The sequence below is a fragment of the Oxyura jamaicensis genome, chromosome Z (assembly GCF_011077185.1).
Source record: "Oxyura jamaicensis isolate SHBP4307 breed ruddy duck chromosome Z, BPBGC_Ojam_1.0, whole genome shotgun sequence".
NCBI classification, from domain to species: Eukaryota; Metazoa; Chordata; class Aves; order Anseriformes; family Anatidae; genus Oxyura; species Oxyura jamaicensis.
The window spans coordinates 43,070,685-43,091,454 of record NC_048926.1 but is presented as its reverse complement, the minus strand read 5'-3'; the positions used below and the strand labels follow the sequence as shown (position 1 = coordinate 43,091,454).

The 20,770-nt window shown below is 39.7% G+C and overlaps 1 protein-coding gene across 5 annotated transcripts; it reads left to right on the top strand.

Annotated features, from left to right (window-relative positions):
- Positions 1–14: 14 nt before the first annotated feature.
- HNRNPK (heterogeneous nuclear ribonucleoprotein K) lies at positions 15–20,277 on the top strand. Of its 5 annotated transcripts, none has more exons than XM_035309436.1 (16): positions 15–115; positions 1,856–1,934; positions 2,040–2,119; positions 2,796–2,893; positions 4,278–4,334; positions 5,854–5,897; positions 6,822–6,894; positions 7,450–7,578; positions 8,585–8,713; positions 9,200–9,507; positions 9,845–9,899; positions 14,093–14,143; positions 17,579–17,600; positions 17,679–17,761; positions 18,093–18,262; positions 19,051–20,277. In XM_035309436.1, the coding sequence occupies exons 3-16, from the start codon at positions 2,071–2,073 to the stop codon at positions 19,082–19,084; spliced, it is 1,302 nt and encodes a 433-aa protein (XP_035165327.1). In that variant the 5' UTR covers positions 15–115; positions 1,856–1,934; positions 2,040–2,070; the 3' UTR covers positions 19,085–20,277. The 5 variants fall into 5 exon arrangements, with proteins under 5 accessions (XP_035165327.1, XP_035165326.1, XP_035165325.1 ...); XM_035309435.1 differs by having other exon boundaries at positions 2,784–2,893; positions 19,112–20,277; XM_035309434.1 differs by having other exon boundaries at positions 2,784–2,893.
- The last annotated feature ends 493 nt before the right edge of the window (positions 20,278–20,770 follow it).

Here is a 20,770-nt window from a genome sequence, read left to right as displayed (position 1 = left end):
GGGGGGGGCGCGGCGGGGCCAATGGGGCGGCGGCGCTGTCGGGGGTGCGCGTTGGCGGCGGCGGGGGCTGCTCCCCTTTCTCTCCCGTGCGCAGCGGGGCCGGCGGCGGCCGCAGGTAACGGGGGGGGGGGGGGGGGGAAGTGGAGGAGTGAAGGGGAAGGGGAAGGGGGCCGAGGCGGTTGGGCCGGGCCGGGCCCGCCGGGGGCACAGCGTCGTAAGGGCTCCGCCGGAGGAGAGCGGGGTCAAAACCCCCCCATCCCCTCCCCCCCCGGTAGCCCCGTGACGGGGCCTGCGGCTGAGGGGAGGCCGTTGAGGGATCGTTGGGTGCGCCCCGGGCCCGTGCTGCCGGCGGCGGGGCCCTCACCCCGCCCCGCTGCGGGTCTGCGCCGCCGGGCGCCTTCTTTTGTGCTGCCCTGGGCGGGGGGGAGGCGGAGGAGGGGGTGAAGTCTCCTTGTGACCGCGTGGTGCTGGCGGCTTTTCCGCTCCCGGCTCCGCCTAGCAGCGGGCAGGCGCCATTGCAGCCGCCGCCATTTCTGCTGGTCCCCGCCGCCGGGGAGGGGAAGGGAAGGGAAAGGAAGAGAAGGGGAGGGGAGGCCGGGGCTGCGGGCTTATGTAACGCCGCCTCCGCCCCGACCGGCGGGGAGAGGAGAGGGAGAGCGAGGGGGGCGGGCGGGCGGGCGGGCTGGGGCTCGGTGCCGTCGTGCCTGGGCGCTCTGCCCTCTCGGTGTTTAAATATTTAAAAAAAGGAAAAAAAAAAAAAGAAAAAAAGCTGTCGCGTTCGGCGGGCTAATCCCGCAAAGTCGATTTGCAGAGCGCAATAAATGAGAGCACCTTCAGTACACGTGACTGGGGGACACACGGTTAGGAGCGGATAAGCACGCAGGAACAGAGAAGATTAAGCCCTGAAACGGTGTATTACGTCTCGTTCAATTCCGCACAGCCCTCAAATTGCTGTGAGGGTCAGAAGTAAAATAACCAGGGTTCAAAAGGACTATTTGAACCTTGTAAAAATCCCTCTTCACGCGTATTAGCGTTTTGGCAAAGTGTGGTTGAGGCTCCGTTAGCTCACATTAAGCATGCACGGAAAGGCCAGCGTGTTCTGCAAAGGCAGTCGCTCAGCAGCGGCTGGCTGTGGTAGGCTGAATGCCTCTCAGCAGTGCCTGTTGTTAGACTGCACAAACGAGGTAACTAAGAAATGAACAACTAGCTGAGAGTGCGTTTAAAAAGTTCAGTCTGTCTCACTTTTCTCCTTTGTGGAAACCAGAGTGAGCATTTACTGTTTCTTGTTGAAATTGAAATTAGACAATAAAATACCGTTTGAGATACAGATTTGTTACACAATGATATTGTAGAGATGCGTTTTTGGAGAGAATAAACTGTAAAATTACGTGTTCTGTCTGGGCTTTTAGTGTAACTTAGAAGTGTTCCCAGATGGACTAAATGAAAGTATGCTGAAAAGCCGGTTAGTACATTGATACAGGATTGATCAAATAAAAATTTAAAAAAGTAATGCTGACAGTTATCAGATAACATTTTTTATTGGAAATTGTTTAGAACTGACATCAGGAACAGATTTTTACACAGCGTCCCTTTAAAAAGTAAATTCTAGACATGTATCATACAGCATGTTGAAAATAGAGGAACCGTATTGTTCTAAGTACCTGAAAATCTTTGTTAGTAAATGAAATTACTTAAAACTAGCAAATGACTGAAAACTGCCTTAATTCAGACTTTAATTATCTGTAAATTTACAGCTCAGCGATGAAACTCAGGTCAAACATCTGCTTTTCTGTCTGTAGCAAGAATCATAGCTGTAAGTGAGCAGAGACACAACTGATCTGTGCTGTTTTCGTAGGCTCGTGAAGCAATAGGCTGTTGGATTTTGATCCCGCCCAGAATACTTGAGTTTTTCTCAGCAAGGATATATAACAGCGGTAAGTTCCAGAAGCAGGCATTTCTTTTCTCTTTTTCTCTTTTGTAAAATGGGCAATTTGCCTTTTCACAAAATAGGTATGCTAGCTCTAATATTCTTCCAACAGGTTTTGTCTGCCCACCTAAGAAGAAGAGGTAATGGAGACTGAACAACAGGAGGAGACCTTTACCAACACAGAGACAAATGGTAAATTTTTTAAAGGACTATTTATTTTTAGAAAGAACCGTTCAAAATATTTTTTAATTTTTTTTAATGCTTTAATTGTATGAAATGCTTCTCTCGGCATTAGTTTTGCATTCTGCATTAAATGTTTTCATATTTGATTAGCATGTATTGCATGCTTTTGAAGCATGAAAACAATTTTTCTGTGGACGTGTTTTAGAGAGAGTGTAAGTAGCTGTGAGTATGTAAAAATACTGTTAGGCATATTTTTTAACCGTGTTTATTGCAGGAAGTTAGGGTGTTAGTGTTGAGTTGGTTCGTGCCAGATTTTCCAAACAGTTTTTGAAACACTGCTTTCCTGTTATTTTACCGTTGCTTTGGTGCTACCTTTGAACTTTTTGGTTGAAAGATTTTTCCAACTGTGTTTAAAAAAAAAAAAAGGTGGTGCTGTACTGTTTTAAACAGTGTGTTGTGAATATATGACTAAGTGTGTTAGATCTGAATAACTAATGTAGGTTTATAAAGTAAAATCCTATTTCCCTGATGTAGATTCTTGAAGTAGACATCAGAAATTAATGCTGAGCTAATATGAAAGAATGTGCTGAGAATCCAGAGCAGAAACATGACATCCGTTCCATTTTATTATGACTTAGAAAGTTAAATAAATGTTTGTATTTCCCCCCTATGGACCTCTCTACAGGCAAACGTCCTGCAGAAGATATGGAGGAAGAACAGGCATTCAAGAGATCTCGGAATACGGATGAGATGGTTGAATTGCGCATCCTGCTTCAGAGCAAAGTATGCTTTTTATTATCACTCTGTTGTTACTTACTGCGTTGCCGAAATCAGTGGTGACAAAATGTATGTTGGGATATATGTTGAGAAAGAACATTCCCACTAAATATAAGTAGGAAAATTTTCCATTATGCACAAGTAGTAGTAGAATAGTATTGTGATAGAATATTCCTCAGTGATCTTCTAAAGGTAAGTCATTGAGGATCTGTGGATTCATTTTTAAGGGCTCTACTTTCTAAAAAAAAAACAGCAGAAATGAACAGCTGTTTTTCTTACATTTAAGTGGGAGGTTGTTATTTCAAGGGGGGTGATTGTGCCTTAGTCTTAGAAAGTTCTAGTCTAGAAAGGAAGCGGCTTAGAGAAACGATCAGCTAGTGATTATTAAGTACAGTAGGTTAGATGAGAACTTGTCTGGGATCTTAGTAACTCTTCCCTGACTCATTTCCTAAATCTATTGAAACAGGAAGAAATGTTGGAGTAATACTGCAGGGATAGCAATAGTTCCATTAGCTAGTGTGAACTGTTATGGTAAAGTTGCCAAGTATGAATTTTGTCTACTGTTTACATTTGTTAAACAATTTATGTTTGAAGTATCTCACTGTTTTGTGTTGGCATGGGGGAATATTGTCTTAACTCTGTGTGGCATTTCTGACCAATAGTCGAGTTGCGTGGAAACAAACGCGTGCTGTTAGCCTCAGGTATGAACCATTTAATAAAAGCCATACTTCCTGCATGTAGTCCTTGAAATATCCTGGTAAAAATGCAGTTTTGCAATTTCTCTTCTTTAATACCTGCTAGTTCATTCCCGTTGCTCTTTTAGAAACCTAAATTTAGACAAAGGACATATTAACCATCACCTTTCCAAATGTACTAATCTGAAAAGTCAGTTGTCTTACATAGGTATAAACAAAAGTAGCCCCTGAAATTGTCAAGTAACACTTGCAGTGCAAAATTGACTAAACGTAATACTTCAAAAGAAAATAATAAATTAGGGAAATCACGGACGTTCATAACATTCGTGGAATCCCCCTTTTTTTTTTTTAAAGTCAATGGTCTCAGCTATGAGGTTGTTATAACATAGGTGGAATTGTCTGGAAACTTGAATTTGGAATTGAAATAATACTAGTTGCAAAACTGAACATTCTTCTAGCTAAGTGCAGTGGTGAGAACCATTGGTCTTTTTTTTTTCTTCTGGACAGGCTTTGTCAATTTGTTTCTATATGATTTGAAGCTTTCAAAAGAAAAACAAGTACCCACCTGCTGTCTCCCTTCCCCTCCCCTCCCCAGCGGACAGAGTAGGGTAGGGTAGTACAAAAATAGATGTATCATTCTTATTTTGGATACAGTCTGTGTTGGCCAAGTGTAACTTCTGAAAACTCTTTTCCAGAACGCTGGAGCAGTGATTGGAAAAGGTGGCAAAAATATTAAGGCACTTCGTACAGACGTGAGTATATATGAGTTTGAACTAATTTAACACCAATTCTTTCAGAGCACTACATCGAAAGCTTGGTTGCGTGCATTTTTGAAAATGGGACAATTCAACTCTAGACATCAATATTCTAGTTACAAGCCATTTGTAATTCTTGTTAGAGTAGGTAACTTAGTTCTTCAGTTTGTACTGTAATTAAAGCCCAGCTTGATTCATGTGGGAGGAGAGGTTTACATTAAACCTCTTCCCTTTTGAGTAGGATTCCACTAAATTACATACTTCAAGTGAGTTAACATCCTAATGAGAAATATTGACAAAGCTTAAAACCCTTAATTGTACCATTTCCCATATGTGTGAATCAATTACAGTGCTACTGAAACCATTGCAGGTGGCTGGCTTAACCCAGTAATAGAGGAATTCTTCAACTCCCTTTAAAAAAAAAAACAAACCCCCCCCCCCCCCCCCCACCCCACCTCACCCCCAAAATGGCCCATCTGTTCCTTAACAGCTTGCACATCAAACACAAAAGCATTAATGTTAAATGCGCTTGATTAGAGTATAGGTATAGAAGAACAGCAAAGAAACATTTTATTCTATTACTTGAAAGCATTTTTAAACAGTCATGACTTCTATGCCTATTCACATTTTATAGTGGGTTGACTCTTGTGATTAGACACATGTTCTACGTTAATGTTACGTATTTATAAAACTTGGCAACGCTTCTTAAATTCTGTTTGTTTACACTCTTGTACTTAACATCAGCTACAATTTCAACAATTTTTTTCAAGCAGTACTCTGTTCAACACAGTATTTGGTAATATGTCATTGCAAATCGGTTCCAACTAAGGTCATAAACTACAGCAACTTCCTAGCTCTGAGGTTGAAGCTGAAATGGTCAGGAATCATACATACGCTCTCTTTGGCAGCTAATGGTTTTTTCTTTTTTTTCCTTCTTTTTTTTTTTTTTTTTTTAAAGTAAATCAATACATCCACCTAAGTCCAGATAATTCAGTTTGGTCTGGAAAACTAACTTTCCCAATTTGCCCGAGGATTCAGTAGAATCAGTCTCGACAGGTTTTGTGTCTACCCTCATGAGCCAGCCTGCTTACTGAAACATACGATAACAGTAAAGAGTAGTTCAGTCAGATCAAGTGACTCATTTTTAAGGTCCATACTGTTAAGCCACAGTCAATGTAGCAATCCGTTATTGTGTTAGTCTTCAGAACAACTTAAGCTTGTTTCATTAATTGAGAGTAATGAGTATAGTTTGTATTAAATTAAAATTTATTGCTTTTCCCCCTTTTCCCTCTCCTTGTTTTTTTGGCCATATATCTCCGTTGCCCATGTACTGGATCGACTTGCCCCTGCGTTGCCCACCATGACGTTGGCCCATCCGCCCCTGAACGCCCATGTGAAACCCTGGTTGGCTATGCCCAAAAATGTGCTCGTTGCCAAACGGGTACCATACTTGACAACTTCCGATTGAATACCCATGCCCAATGCCAACATCCACGAACGCCAATGACCAATGCAGTACAATGCCAGTGTTTCAGTCCCAGACAGCAGTGGCCCCGAGCGGTATGTCCCAACAGTTTATGCCTCACTGCCTGATTAGAAAGAGAGAAATGTATTTTATTACCTGCCTTTTATATAATTAAATAGTATCCCCTTATAGACGGTGTATTGTTTTTTTTCAAGTTTTCTGTCTTATTTTCCCCATTAAGTCTTTTTGTCACTGAACTTTTACGTGAGTTGCCCACCCAAACAATCCACTAATTTTATTTCAATGGAAGGAGCACAGCTTCAAGTGTTGCATATTCGCTGCATTGTAAATCAGATTGTTTCAAAGTAGTCTCTCGCTCTGTCTTTGTGGCCCACCTTGCTCCCTCAACATTGCCTGTTCATAATTATTTCTGATGAAATGCTAACTCCGGTTCACTTTCCTTCACTTCTCATTTGTGTTGTCTTTTTTTTGTCTTGCATTTGTATTTGTTTTCTTGCAGAGCCCATTAGTAATCTAATTTCTAACTGGTTTCATAACCTTACTCCAGATACAGTGTTCACCACTTGCATATCCCCACTTTTACTACGAGAAGGTGTGCCAGTTTTACCAATGTAATAGCGAGGGTGTCCTAAATTAGTGGTGGCGGGGAACATGAATATTCACTTCTACTTTCAGTTCTGCGTCAATTTCTTGCCCACTTAATCTGAGCCCTTCCAAAAGTCCTCTCTTTCTCTCTTTCTTTCTCTCTTTCTCTCTCTTTCTCTGCAAGACCTACCAAATCTTAAATGTATCAACCATACGTATTGGGCATAAACAAAGAAAGATGCATGTGTTCTAAATTCAGTAAACAGGTTTACTATAAATGGGGAGTATTAACTCTAAGTTCTGCTGTGTAATAAATCTTGTTAGAATATTGCATGTGAGTATGAATACAAAATTTACTTTTGCTTTTTCTTTTCCACCATATCCGTATTGTCTGGCGCTGTGGCTTCTGACAGCATCTTGAGTATAAGTGCAGATATAGAGACAATCGGAGAAATCTTGAAGAAGATTATCCCTACTTTAGAAGAGGTATGTATCTTAACATGTTTCGTCCTTAGAGGTATGAGGCTAGCTTTTAAAACAATCATTCTAGATTATTTGCCGCTTGCTTTAATATATGAAATGAGAAAATAAACAACAAAACCCTTTTAAACAAGGGGTGTGATGGTATGATCCGCTAACTACATGGTAGTGTCTTTTTCGGTAGAGGACAGAAAGGGTCTTTGATTACTAAATGAGTATTTAGAGCAGACTTCCCTTCCCCCTGGCTTTTTGAGCACATGCCTCCTAATAGGTTTAGTTTGAAGTTGGCTCTGTCCTAATCTGTATCCTGCCTTGGTTTTGAAAGCACAAGAACGTCTGGTATTTTCCTAAATGTGTATAGAAAGTTGTGCAGTGTAATAAAAGTAAGGAAAACTGATTTGACATCAGTTCATGTTCAGGTGAGGTGCTAGTCTGTCAAGGGAAATACAGGCATATAATCAATAAATTGTTAAACCATCATGTGTGGTAGGGAAAAAAATCCTGAACAAAACCCAAAATTATTAATTTATTGAGGCTAACATTTTTATTCTTTTTCTTTATGCGTCCTTCATGCAGTATCAACACTACAAAGGCAGCGACTTCGACTGCGAATTAAGACTTCTTATTCACCAAAGTCTGGCAGGAGGAATTATTGGCGTCAAGGGTGCTAAAATCAAAGAACTCAGAGAGGTACTGTTTTTTCTTCCTCTTGATTCAAATTATTATCTATAAATAGCTTAGTGGTTTGTGTTCATAAAGAGCAAGAGTAAGTATCTTCTGTGCAGCAATTCCTTTTGAATGTACCGCATGTGTGATTTCTGTGTTCTGAGTTGAATCTGAGGTAAAACTTCAGTGCAAACCTTCAGAAATCAAGAGGTGGTTAGTAATAGAGCTTAAACTTTATTTTCAAGCTTTTAAGCAGTGTTAGTGGTGGAGTAATGTTTATAAAGGATCACTTTTGATGAAAATGGTGCTCATCACTCCTAGAAGGAACTGCTGCCTAGATTAGATTCCTTGGAGTAGCTGGATATGATAAATTTAGTTGTTTTTTTTCTCCATTTCCACAAATAATGGTAGTTCAGTATGTCTGCATATCACTCAAACTTGAAGACCATTGTTTTCTTTAAGTGAAGGAATGAGGTTTTGTCCTAAGGAACTAATGGTCTCTGTGAATTTAAAGACCTGTGTTCTCTGTCCTTCCGTGGCATTGTGTCAGAGGCCATTTCCAGGTCAGTTCAGGTATAAGCTGATAAACCTTTGTATGGGCTGAGGAAAGCAAGATGGCTAGACCTAATTCCAGCAACATTGCTGTCTTGCATCAAAAAAATGTTTTTCCTATCACATGAAGGTTAATAAAATGTGTGAGCTTGCAGTGCGTATGTGATCCTTTCATAGTATTTAATTGAAAAATGGTGAACATAAGACATAATTGAAAGAGGAGAAAAATTGAGCCTTTTCCTTATTCAGACAGAAAGATGTAATCACAAAGTTCTAAAAATGTGTATTCCTAAAATCAAATTTGTTGTGGGAACTTGAAAACAAGCAAGCACTTAAAATGATTGGGAATTCAGTTGTCTTTTGGATTGATTTTATTTTTCTAATTAATATGCATCTTAAACCATTTTTATTTTTGACAAGTTTATAAAGTTATTTAATTATATTTTTAAAATCTTGGCTACTTCTTTCTTTTCGACAGAACACTCAGACTACCATTAAGCTCTTCCAGGAGTGTTGTCCTCATTCAACTGACAGAGTGGTGCTTATTGGTGGAAAACCTGATAGAGTTGTTGAATGTATCAAGATTATTCTGGATCTGATCTCTGAGGTAATGTTCATTAAACTTAATTTTATTATTTCTTTGGCATGCGTGAATGCTAGGGATCGAGTGGTTGGAACGTTGCATCTTTCAGTTTCCATTTTGAGTTCAGTACCTCCCACTTTTCCAGCAGCAAAGTGTTGGACTATTACCACTTTTTGGAATTACTGCTGTTTCCTAGAATTGTGGTGCAACTTACAGGAGAGGGAAGCATTTTTTTGTACTAGTGGTCCATTATTCATGCCTTGCCTGTCATTAAGATTCAAAAATTGAAGAGGGAGACAAATACCACTGATAAGCAACAGCAGATTTTCTGTACTAGCTAAGTTCCCAGGCAAACACGTTATCTCCTCCTTTCTTACCAGTATTGTGAAATCAAAAATAAGTTATAAATGTGTAAGTTCACTTCTATACGTGTAATATATTTAACTAAATATGCTAATTATAATGGTGCTAACTTGCTAATTGGGGGGTGGTGTTTTTTATTTGTTTCAGTCTCCGATTAAAGGACGGGCCCAGCCTTACGATCCCAATTTCTATGATGAAACATATGACTATGGTGGCTTCACAATGATGTTTGATGATAGACGGGGACGTCCAGTAGGCTTTCCAATGCGTGGGAGAGGAGGTTTTGATCGCATGCCTCCTGGTCGTGGTGGCCGACCTATGCCTCCATCAAGAAGAGATTATGATGATATGAGCCCTCGCAGAGGACCTCCACCACCTCCGCCAGGTCGTGGGGGCAGAGGTGGCAGCAGAGCTCGTAACCTTCCTCTTCCTCCTCCTCCACCTCCTCGTGGCGGGTGAGTTGTTGCATAAAGGCATTGTACAAAACTCAAGTTGTATACAGTCTACTGAATTGTATTCATGTTCCTAGTGTTTGTTTCACACTTCAGTGTTGGTGGTGATTGTGGGCATATTGCTTTGGAGTGTTTGGAAAAGTATTGGAATTTATTTGCTACACTGTAGCAGACTGCCAGGACTGTGATCAGCAATTGTGTAATGCCCTTTGTTGTTCACTGCTTGGCTAAATTAGTTAGAAATAAAGGCCTATGAGATTCATGAATGTGAAAATGTGAATTGGAATATATAAAACTAGTTTACAATGTGATTTATTTGCTGCTGCTTTTTTCATTTTAGAGATCTGATGTCTTATGACCGAAGGGGCAGACCTGGAGACCGTTATGATGGAATGGTAGGAACTTAAATTTTGGGTTGTTGCATTTCATTACCACACGGAATGCCTGAAAATATTGTTGCTGAACACAACCACTTAAACTGGGGACATGCATAGTTCTGAAATTTTGATGTGATCAAAATGACTTCCCTAGAAAAATGATCCCTCCTGTATAGGAGTGTTGGAAGGATAAAGAGTATCTGAGATGTGATCAGTTTTCTTTCTTTTCCCCCCCAGCATCAGTGACACAGAGTTTGACTTTGCTCTATTCTGTAAGTTTTCTTGCATTGGCTAGAAGTGCACAAGGATGTCAGAAACAGGAGTTGGTAGGGTTCTCAGATGAAGAAAACGTATCAGAACAGTTCTCTTAAATTGGTTCATAGAAGCATTCTTAATGCTTAATCCAATTCTCTTGGAAAACATAGAATAACACAGAGTAATACCAATGAAGAGCTCTAGCTGATCTTGGAAGATGATTGCTCTTGTAATCAATTTTTGTCTGATGGTTTCTATGGTTGCAAAAGCTGTCCCAATTCCATACGTTACGGAGCCAGGGCCACTAATAAGTTGAATGCTAAATGAAGTTAGGTGCGTTTAATCATGTTAATGCTAACATCTGCTTGAGGGGAGAAAGTCTCATAACTTCTGGAAAAGGGTACCCTTCTGTGCTGGACTCTGACCACAGCTTCCCCAACAGTCGTGTTCAGTCATACTAGATTCCTGGAAAGAGAATTAGAGGTGTTTGTCCTAACTTTTTTCTCTAACTTTGTTGGCCACCGTTCTTAAGATGGCAGATGAGATGTTAAATTTTTGTATTATTAAATGAATGAACAAAAAAGAGGAGGCATCAAATTGGGCTATCTAGACGGGCTTTACACATTTCTTCCTGGAAATAAGACTGGAAGTACGTATTACAAGAACACTGGATATTCAACAGAAATGTGAAAAGGAAAGACCTACACTTCCTGCTGCTCAGTGTCCTAAGACATTGGGAGAATTGAGAAATATGCCTCAAGTTCTTTAACAGTATTCATATGTTTGCAAGATCAGTTTTTGTGTTTTCACACTTGCAGCTAGTAAAGTTCATGCCAGTGTATATAAACCAAGTAAATCACCCTTGCATAGGTATCTGGCTGAGCAGAGTCCTGACCAACTGTATTCTCAGACAGTAATGTCTTCTAGTTTTGTTCCAATCCAGGTAGAATAGAAAATCTATTTGGTCTAACTATGAGCAGGTTGATTGTTATTTTCTTGACATGAAAGTTCACAAGTAAGTGGCATCATGTCTGCTCACTTTTTGTGTTCTAAAAAAAAAATGTATTCAAAGCGAAGCTCCTCATAGTTTTGGCTGTTCAGTGCCTGGGTATGGTAGTCTGCTTCAAGTGAGGACTGCTTCTTGACACAAACTGTATTTAATTTCTAGTTTTCGTTAACCATAAGCAGGGTATCTTACATGGCAGACGAGAAGTTTTCATGTGGGTTGTGAGACTGGAGTTGTAAGTGTTTTGGTGGACACACAAGGTCTTCCTATGCCACCATTGGTTTCATGCAAAAAACATTATCCAGCAAAACGCTGAAAGTAAACATCGTTGTGAATTGTTAAGCAATGAATGGGAAAGGCTGCTTTCAGAGACCATAAATAGCTTATATTTTACATAGATACTGGAGATGTTGAATGTACCGAAATCCTCATATTTTGCTGGTTCTCCCCGTAAAGGAAAAAACTTGCAGTAGTGAATTAAGTCTGAATATTGAACCACTAATTTTATGGGATTCCTGAGATAAGACAAAACTGACAGCCTTGTAGATTCTGAGGTGCAAATAACTCATTTTTATTTTAAAAGATTAATGCTAATTTCCCTTGCCCATGGTAGCCTGGATAACAGTTTTAAGCTGTTGAAAAAAGATCACTGGATTTATTACCTTTTGTTCAGGAAAAACTTTCAGAACACAGCTCTGTGTTTTTTCTGTAACAGAAACAATACATTTCAGTCTGTAGCTACTCCAAATCAAATACATGTAGACTGCAAAGAGTATTCTGAAAACTGGGGGGAAAATATATTTTTACAGTATTTCTTTTTAATGCCCCCATTCACCATTGGTCTTTCAGATGCATAACTGAACACAAACATACAGTTATGGGTGGAAAGTAAGGATGCATAAACCCCAGTAGGCAGTGAATCACCACACAGCCACTCACTCCCCCTTCTATGGGATGGGAAGAGAACTGAAAAGATAAAAATGTGAGCTTGTGGGTTAAGATGAAGACAGTTCAACAAGTAAAGCAGAAGTTGCACATCAGGAAAGCAAAATAAGTAGTCTATTCACTACTTCCAAATGGCAGGCAGATGTTTAGCCATTTCCAGGAAAGCAGGAATCATGCCTAATGGTTTATTGGGAAGATAAATGTTGCAATTCCTGAAGTCCCTCCCTTTCTGCCTCCCCAGCTTTTGTTACTCAGCACAGAGTCGTGGCATAGAATACCACCCCTTTGGTCAGTTTGCATCAGTTGTCCTGGCTGTGTCCCCGCTCAACTTCTCACACCCCCCCAAGCTTACTCTTCAATGGGGCAGTGTGAGAATCAGAAAAGAGTGTGACTCTGTAAGCACTACTTGTCAATAACCAAAACACTTGAATGTTACCAGCACTATTTTTTCATCATAAATGCAGAGCATAGTACTATAGAAGCTACTGTGAATAAAATCAACTCCATCCCAGCCAACACTAGTACAGAGATAGCGTTTAAACAACCATTCAAAGCCATTTTGTTCTGTTTTCCATTTTTCATCTCCCCTTTTTAGCTTAATAGCTAAGGTACTACAGCTTTTTAAATAGTAAACATTTTTAAAATTTGGAATTAGTAAAAGAATTTAGTTGGAATATATGTCTCTTAAATGTACTATATCCTCACAAACTTACATGGAGTGTGTCTCCTTTTTTTAACGTGCTTTTGCTCCTTCAGATTATTTCCTAGTTCTTGATTTTTCTTAGCATACGTATGCTACATATCTCTGTATAAACGCTGCAGAAAAGTTTCATGCACTTAAAAATGCAAAATAATCTCCATGTTTAAGAGATGTGACATGAAGCATGGAAAACTGGTAAAGGAAGAGTATTTCACATCTACTTATCCAGCTAAATGCTAGAAATATTTTAAGAAAATTTCACTCTCCTATGTAACTCAAAATTGAGAGAGTGTTACAATAACTCGTTTTGACATGAATGAGAACTGCTTCATCTTCTTTTTGTTAGGTATAAAAGTTAATAAATTACTATTTACACTAAAGTCTTTGCCTTACCCCAGCAGTGTTTCATTTGGTTTCCCATAGTTGTTCCATAGCAGTCATTAGCACAAATTAGTTTGCAGATTCTGTTATGTGTCTTAAGATACCCTGTACTTAGTGTTTTAGAGACTGTTTTTAGGTTGCACAGATTAACTTTATATTTTAGTGTGCTACTTACATTCTGTGTTGTACATAATTTTTAACCCTGCAAAGGAATCTGTAAACTACTTTTGTAATCATTTGCTGATTTTTCAATATTTTTTGTAGAATTCTGAAAGAACAGAAAGCCATAATCTTGTGTTCTAAAAAGGTAAATTTCTGATGTAGTTAGGCAGCAGTATATTGCTAGCGTATTTGCTATATGAGATACATAGAAATGAATTAATAGAACATTAAAAGTAGTATCCTTACTACTTGACCTGCTGTTGGCATCAAAGTAATCACTGATAGAGTTAACCAGTTTACTTACTTAGAAGTCACATCTAATTTAGTCTTAATAAACACTTTTTTTTAAAAAAAAGCACATATGAGAAACACAACTTCGGTATCAGAGTAATGCTTTTTGAGATACAGCTTTAGCGCTTCAAGATGTTCTTAAGAAAAAAATCTAAAAACAAGCAACAAAAAAACCTATTCAAATTTTACTGTTAGCTGTATGGTCACAAGAGGAACATGTACACCACAGAAAGAAGGAAGAAGTAAGTGTGACCAGTTACAGTTCCCTTGAATTGAAAATAAAACGGAACAAGTCTTATAATTGTCATAAGTTGTGTAATTTTGAATCCTTGGTAGTACGGGTAGTTCAGGAAGATGTTCACTATACCTGTTTGTATGGTGCTTGCTTGCTAAATTACCTACAAGTCTCCATGATATGGATGGAATTGAGATTTGTTTCCTCTTTTCTTCCTGTTTTGTTTTGTCTGAAAGATGATGCAGTGTCATGTGGATGCCTGTGATGACATGCAGCCACCAGAACTGGTGAGTGAGTGTCTTCAATTTTTTTTTTTCAAAATTGCTTTATTGAACTGATTAATTGGTAAAGGAATTTCTTGAGCTTGAATATAGTCAGTAGCAGCTTGCGTCTGTTGAAAATCATAACACTGCTCTTCTGACTCAGAATTTATTGGCAGTTTGTCCTAACAATGAGTCCTGTACAGGCACGTAACATTAAGAGATGTGGAAGTATGTAGCAGCACAGCCAAAAGAGAGGATTTTTTCTGTTGCGTTACTACTTTTGTAACTCATTTTAGCATTCTAAATAGTAATGCTTTCTCCATAACTGATGCACTGTGACTGCACACATTTAGGTTATATATTTTGGTTGAACTTCATTATGTTGTGCTTTTTTCATATATCAGGGAATATATAAAGTAGCCTTTTACTTAACCTTGTGTATAAAAGGTCATGCTTTATTATCCTTGTGTTTGAGAATATTCCATTTGATTGGAAGGCACAAGTTTAAAGAATTGAAGTTCAGCAGGGTTCAAGTTTTCATGCTGTCAAGTTGTCAAAGTATTCCCACGTATTAAACATCAGTTATTAGCTCACAAACACTGCAGCTGTAATTATAGAATCATAGAATATCCTGAGTTGGAAGGGACCCTTAAGGATCATCAAGTCCAACTCTTGACACCGCACAGGTCTACCCAGAAGTTCAGACCATGTGACTAAGTGCACAGTCCAATCTCTTCTTAAATTCAAACAGGCTCGGTGCAGTGACAGTTACTTATCTGCTGTCAAATTAATGTGCTGTCCTGTAGTTTCAGGAGGAGAAACAGAAATGGTAAAGGAAAGGAGTATAGTTCAGCTCAAAAAACTGATCCTGTAGCAAATATCAGCAGAGATGCATTTGTACCTCTGCAGTATGCTGTTCTGATTAGCTTCTCAAGTCTTAAGCAACGTCCTTTATTCTCTTTTATTTTGCACGTTATTACAAACTTATTTTGCTCAGTTATAATCTGTGATTTTAAGTCATATGATTACACGAAATGAGTTAGTCAGAGACAGGCAAGGAAAGGCTGAGAGAGCTGGGACTGTTAAGCCTGGAGAAGAGGCTTGTTAATGTATGAGATCTTGTTAATGTATGACGTCAGTGTACCTGAAGAGGGGTTGCACAGAGGATGGAGCCAGGCTCTTTCCAGTGGTGCCCAGCACCAGGACAAGAGGCAGTGGGCAAAAACCGGAACACAGGAGATGTCCTCCTCATCATGAGGAAGCACCTTCATGCAGTGCAAGGGTTGGAGCACTGGCACAAGTTACCTAGAGAAGTTGTGGAGTCTCTCCTTGGAGATACTCAGAAGCCATCTGGGCATGGTCATGAGCAACCTGCTAGGAGTGCCCCTGCTTGAACAGGGGGTTGGCCCAGGTGGCCTTCAAGGGTCCCTTCCAACCTCAACCATTCTGTGATAAGGCTTAACATTTTGGTCCAAATAACTTCCATTTTGATGATCCAAAAAGGTAGCAGGTAAAAATAGTTTTTTTGGGGAAAACTTGTTGCATTACAACTTCTGTAAACTGGTAGTTGTAGTGGGTTGACCCTAGCTGACTGCCAGACTAACAAAGCTGTGCTCTCACTGTCTCTCCTTAAAAAGACAGAGAGAGAAAATAAGGTGAAAAAACTCACAGGAAGAGATTAAAACAGGGAGATAGCCTAGCAGTTACTGCCATCCAATTTGGGGAAGATGAATTTATAGCCAATTAAAAACCGTGTAGCATGGTGAGAAACAAATACTAAAAAAACTTTCTTCCCCCAGATCCTCTTCCCAGTCTCAACTTCACTCCCTCAATTCTGACTCTTTTACCTACTTCCAACCCAAGCAGTTCAGGGAGGTTGGGCCATGCTGCTCATAACAGCTCCTCTCTGCTGCTCCTTCTTCCTGACACTTAACTCTGCTCTGTAATGGGGGACCTCTCTCAGGATACCGTCCTTTCCCAGCTACACCAGTGCAGGTCCTTCTTACAGGCTGTGGCTCTTGGTGAACTGCTCCAGAGTGCTCCCTCTGTATGGGGTACAGTCCTTCAGGAACAGACTGTCCCACTGTGGGTCCCCCATTTGACACAGTTCCTGCCAGAAAAAAATGTCCGTTGGAGCCATTCTGTATGGTCCACAGTTCCTGCCAGGATCCTGCTCCTGTGCAGGTTCTCCATGGCCTGCAGTTCCTTCAGGGCACATCCACTTCTTGTGGCATGGGGTCCTCTGTGGGCTGCACTGTGAATACGTCCTCTGATGTGGTCATCCATGGGCAGTATGGGGACAACATCATGGTCTTCTCCACAGGCTGCCAGGGAATCCACTCCGGTGCCTGGAGCACCCTGCCCATGCTGCCCTCCTGCCATCCTTCTTCATTGGCCTTGGCGTCTGCAATATTGTTTCTCTCACATTTCTTTTCCTTACTCCTGTCTCTCACAGCTGACGGACATCTTTTACCCTTTCTTAAATATGGTGTCACAGAAGTGCCATAAGCTCTGCTTCTGGGTCAGTCCATCTGTGTCCAGCAATGGGTCTGTTTTGGAGCTGGCTGGAACTAGCTGTATCAGGCACAGGGACAACCAAGGTTTCTTCTCACAGAGGTTACCCCTATAGTCCCTCTGCAGTTGAATACTAGAGAACTATGCTTATCTATTCTGTGCTTTTATAGGAAAACAATTAAATGAGTTTGTTTAGAAGGTACTAGGTGGAATTAAATACATGATGTCAAGTTCCAGTCTGCAAATGCTAAAAACAAAAGAAACCATGAGTGCTTGTTGCAGTGATTTGGATTTGGTACTTAGCTGTTTTAGCAGAACAGAAATAACTTGTCATGGTTGTCTGTTTTAAGACAGAAAGGATTGTAGTTTGAATTGAGAGACAAGTTACAGAACTATATTTAGAGCTGAGCTGTGTTTTCCTGAAGATGTAAGGATGAGTGACATAGGAGGACTGACAGTCACTGGTAAACTTTTGGTCCTCAAACTGAGGCTTACATCTCTCCTGGGCGACATTGGTAGTGTGAATAAAGCTGTACTCAAATCTCCTGATTTGAAAGTTAGTTCAGTCATGGGTAAATAAGCATCAAGAGCTGTCTACCAACAGCTGAATTTGTAATACTGCTTGGTAAACTGATACAGCTGAATTGTTGATGTCATCTTCTGTCAAACTAGAGGTTTTGACAGGCAGGTAGACTTGGCGGTGCTAGGTTAATGGCTAGACTTAATGATCATAGAGGTCTTTTCCAACCTAAATGATTCTGTGAGACTTCTACCCCTTTTTGTTTCTGGTCTGCCTTCTTTTCCCCAGCATACCTTTGGCAGTAGGGTGGTGGGTTGGGATTTCTGTGTAAAATAGACTCAACAGTTAGCAATGTGTTACTGAAAATTAAAACATGTTAATGAAGCATGGCTATTCACTAAAGCGTTTTTCTCTTTCTGTTACAGTTTGAGGGTGGCTCTGGATATGGTAAGTTTTTATACAGAACCGTAGTTAAGTAATTCATTAAGAAGTTACTGGAGAGCTTGATGCATACGTTTAAATCAGACTATTCTTATGCAGGGGGCCGTGGTTCATATGGAGATCTTGGTGGACCCATCATCACAACACAAGTAACGATTCCCAAAGATGTAAGTAAAGTTAACTTGCTTACAATTTGTTTCTTAAAAGAAAAAAAGTCACAGAGATGCACAGAACAATTTTATTAATAGTTAATATTGAATAATAAAAATGGTATACGTAAATTTTTTCCTTTTTTTTTTTTAACGAGCAACTACTTATTCTAATTTTCTCACCTGCATTTCTGTACTTAATATTGCAGGGAATATTTTGAGGCTTTAAAAGAGTAAACTGCCATTGCAGCTCTTGAGGTCGTGGAAGCTACTGAAATAGTGTTGGGACTTTTGTTTCTGTTTTCATAGGGAAATATCAGGAAGTGACTGCTTCTGTTTTCTCCCCTAGTTGGCAGGATCTATTATTGGAAAGGGAGGCCAGAGAATCAAACAAATACGTCATGAGTCAGGAGCTTCGATCAAAATTGATGAACCATTAGAAGGCTCAGAAGATCGGATTATAACTATTACAGGAACACAGGACCAGATACAAAATGCACAGTATTTACTGCAGAACAGGCAAGTTAAAAGCTTGATGTTGGCCTTTTTGTCGATTTTACACTGACTTTCTTCCTGCTACATTCTGAAGTTCTCTGTGATACGGTTTTTAGAAGGCAGGTTTTAAGTAACTATTTGAACCTAACCTCTCCAGTGGTAGTTCTGTCTTGATTCTCTTCTGTTCTCCATTCTAACTAAAATGAAGACACTCTCAAAACTAATCTTGCTGGAAGACACCTTAATCAAGCAGTCCTCTCATTTCTCTGGTGAAAACTGCTGCAAAAAAAACCTACTTGTAATAAATTACATAGAGCCTGTAGAAAATATAGAAGATTTCAGTGGATGTTGGTCTAGTTCTGTGTGGAAGACTAGTGATTTTGTTGTTTTTAGATAACTAAATTGACAACAAATCACAGTCTGCCATATGGCACAGATCATGCCTCTACAGGACAAGTTGAAATCGATTTGGTGCTGTTATGCAGCATTTCACACCTTGCTGGCATTACTTTGTCTTTTCTGCCAAATACTAACAACTTCAGATATAATTTGCTTAGTTTTTCTTCATTAACATGTTAGCTATCATAGCAGATTTTACTGTTTAACTTGAATGTTGCCTTTAGATTACTAATATTTAAATGTGCCTAAAATATTCATATACATATACCTTCTAGTCATTAATCTTCTATGGTTATTTTTAAATTTATTACAAATTTGTAATTTAATCTTTTCTAAGAATGTCATTATGAATGTTGATGCAAGATGTATGGTCAATCATTCTAATACATGCTTTTTTCTTTTTTCTTTTATAGTGTGAAGCAGTATGCAGATGTTGAAGGATTCTAATGCAAGATTATTTTTTCTTTTTTATAGTGTGAAGCAGTATTCTGGAAAGTTTTTCTAAGACTAGTGAAGAACTGAAGGAGTCCTGCAACCTTTTTTTTTTATCTGCTTCTGTTTAAAAAGCCAACATTCCTCTGCTTCATAGGTGTTCTGCATTTGAGGTGTAGTGGAATCTTTGCTGTCCACCAGATGTAATGTTTTAGTTCTTTACAAATATTTGGGGGGAGGGAAAGGGCGCGTGAGACTAACGTGAAATTTTGAAACAGCAGCAGAGAGAGTGAATTTTATTTTTGTTCATTGTTGGTGGTAAATTGTAATGTTTCTCTGTAACTATTGTGAACACCCTGCTGTTATGTACACTGTACTTTTTTGAAGGGGGGAGAATGCTGGTAGTCCACGTGCCCCTGGCATCCTTTGAGAGCAGTGTGCAGAATGTAATGCTCTTTTGTAAGAAACGTTTCATGATTTTTAAATAAATTTAGTGAACCTACTCTTGGTGGTCATCTTTCTTTAGATATAAATAAGGTAATACCTAAAATTGATACACCCTTCATTTTTTCTCCCCACAAGAAAATGCATACATGAAAGTTGCTGTTAAGCTTGCTCTTACGCTTCTTTGATATAGATGGAGTTCTGTGTTCTTGACAAATTAAAGAAACCGTGTGAAAACAATGGCTCAGCTTTGCTGTTTGGGAAAAAAAAAATGCAAAAATACTCATGCAAACTTTGTGTAAAACTTTTTTGCAAGTGTTTGGCCCTCTTTGCAGTACATATATATATTGGTGACAGTATATAAATAAAATATTTAAAAACTTTGTGATGTCACTGATTAAACAGTGGTAAAGTACACCTGGTTTTCAGCAGCTTGCTTAATGCAAATAACACTTAGAAATGGCAGTTGGTGTACCATTACGGAATGAATTCTAGTTGTTTTCAGAGCTTTCATTTGTATAAGGTAGACATTCTTATAAATTGGCAAATTGACCGTATATAACTCTGTAACTTGTTTTTCATTGTATTCAAAACTTAACCTTGTTTGATTTCCCTGTTGTATGTTGAATTCCATAGGAAATATGTGAGAAATTAAAAAAGGTGAATCCTCTGGATATCTCATGTAATACCTTCGCATTTGTATTTATAGTTTACCAGTTCTAATTTCACTTCCTAAATAATAATAATAAAACAGTTTACAAACTGCAAAGGAATGTTGCATATGTGGATGTGATGGGTGTGAGAATAAGAGTTCCTCCTTCTGGCCTATTTTACTTTTTTTTTTTTTTTTTTTTTTTTAAACGGTGTAGGTAATTCCTGGCAAAGCACGATGCTACATTGTAAAATCCGGGGGAAGGGGCAGGGAGGGTGCAAGTGTTAGGTACGGCAGACCTCGTGGGTAGAGGTTTGCTCAACTCTCTAAAAAAAGCGAAAAGCAGCACGCCAGAAGCTCGTTTTTCGCCCGTGGGAGTGACGGGCCTGGCAAAGCGAGGCGCAGGCCGGAGAAAGGGGCGGTCTAGACAAAACCGCGAAGGGAGGAAGGAGAAGGGTGCTGCCGTGTGCCGCCCAAGGGGTGCGTGCACGGGGCTCCCGCTGCAGGAGGGGAAGGCGCCAGGCGTGCCAGCCTCCTTTGTTTCTAAAACCACCCGGATCTCCGCCAAACCAAGCGGATCTCCGAAGATCTCCGCCTCCCCGCGG